Genomic DNA, 1,401 nt, shown 5'->3' with positions numbered 1-1,401 from the left:
TATATATATAATGTGTTTTAATTATACAACTAAGTTATTGTTGTTTATTTTTCTAATTAATGTTTTATATTTTACAGTTCAGCTTGTGTCTTATTTACTGAATTTGCCAAAGTGATAGATCAGATTTATTTTTCATTGGAGCAAACCATTTGAATTATTTAAGTTATTTTACTCTGACATTCTTATGATGAATATTGTGATTTTAAAAAGGTGGTTCACAAAAATAATTTTACAATTTCCACAAACAATACAGGGAAGTTAAAAACACCAAAACAGGAAGTAACATAGCGTCTACATGGAAGTAACCGAGTTAATGGTTTTGTTTTGGTTAAGCTGATTCCCAAAGACTAACACTAAAAACAGTTCACCTTTTAAAAGTGGTTCAGAAAGATTGTAGTTAAAATATACATACATTCAGAAAAACTCCTGATATTGTAGATATTATGTGATTTGTGATAAAATGTGCAAAAAAGGTTTTGTCACCTGAACACAAAATTAACCATAAGAATACCATGACTTTGTATGGGGTGCCGTTTGTAAAGTTACACAGTCAAAAATTACCACCAATATTTTTGTTTTATTTAGCCTTTTATAAGAAAAAATGAACAGATTTATTTTTCAAAGTCAGTTTTTCACCATATGATTCATACATTTATAAATATCATAGTTTATAAACTAAATATTTAACTTATAAGTTAAATATTTAGTTTATAAACTATGACATTTATAAATGTATGAATCATATGGTGAAAAACTGACTGAAAATAAATCTGTTTTTTTTCTTATAAAAGGCTAAATAAAACAAAAGTATTGGTGGTAATTTTTGACTGTGTAACTTTACAAACGTCAGCCAATAACTTTCTGTTTCTGTGTGACTATTATGTTCTGTAAAGAACTCACCTAAAGGAGTTATCCCATAAAACTCAGCTTCATGTCGCAGGACGCTGATGTTGACACCTCTACAGAGAGAAAAAAAAAGCATCAAATGCATTTTGAAAAACCCAGTTCACAAAACAACAAATTCCACCTAAAACAGTCAAAACCATTTTCTGAAACTGTATTTGACATCTTACCGTAAGTCCAGTTCTTTGGTTCGGAGGAAATTGAGAATTGGTGCGAAAGCTGTTGGATCTCTGTCAATAAATATCTACAAATGAGAAGTTAAAGACTTTAACCAACCAGGAAAAGTTACTGGTAAAGATTAAACATTCAACACTGTGACTTGATCATATATCAGCTGACTTGAGCATTTTTAAAGAAAATAATAACTTGTGTCACACTTGATCTAATCTCCCTATTTTTTTCTTTCTAATGGTGCGTTCACACCGAACGCGATTTCAGCGTCAGGAGCAGCAGGTTTACATGCAAAGTCTATGGTGGACGCGCTTCAAGCAACGTCGG

At 30.6% G+C, this 1,401-nt stretch overlaps 1 protein-coding gene across 1 annotated transcript in view; it reads right to left on the bottom strand.

Moving 5' to 3' along the window:
* The window catches only part of LOC106523688 (BTB/POZ domain-containing protein KCTD3), a gene marked incomplete in the record, with an annotated part of 8,446 nt that overhangs the window by 5,207 nt on the left and 1,838 nt on the right, over positions 1 to 1,401 (bottom strand). The window contains 2 exon segments of the mRNA XM_014017209.1: positions 901 to 959; positions 1,074 to 1,147. Of these exon segments, the coding sequence (XP_013872663.1) occupies positions 901 to 959; positions 1,074 to 1,147 (133 nt within the window).

Source organism: Austrofundulus limnaeus, unplaced genomic scaffold (genome assembly GCF_001266775.1).
Source record: "Austrofundulus limnaeus strain Quisiro unplaced genomic scaffold, Austrofundulus_limnaeus-1.0 Scaffold163, whole genome shotgun sequence".
Taxonomy (NCBI): Eukaryota; Metazoa; Chordata; class Actinopteri; order Cyprinodontiformes; family Rivulidae; genus Austrofundulus; species Austrofundulus limnaeus.
This window is presented reverse-complemented; position numbering and strand designations above follow the sequence as displayed.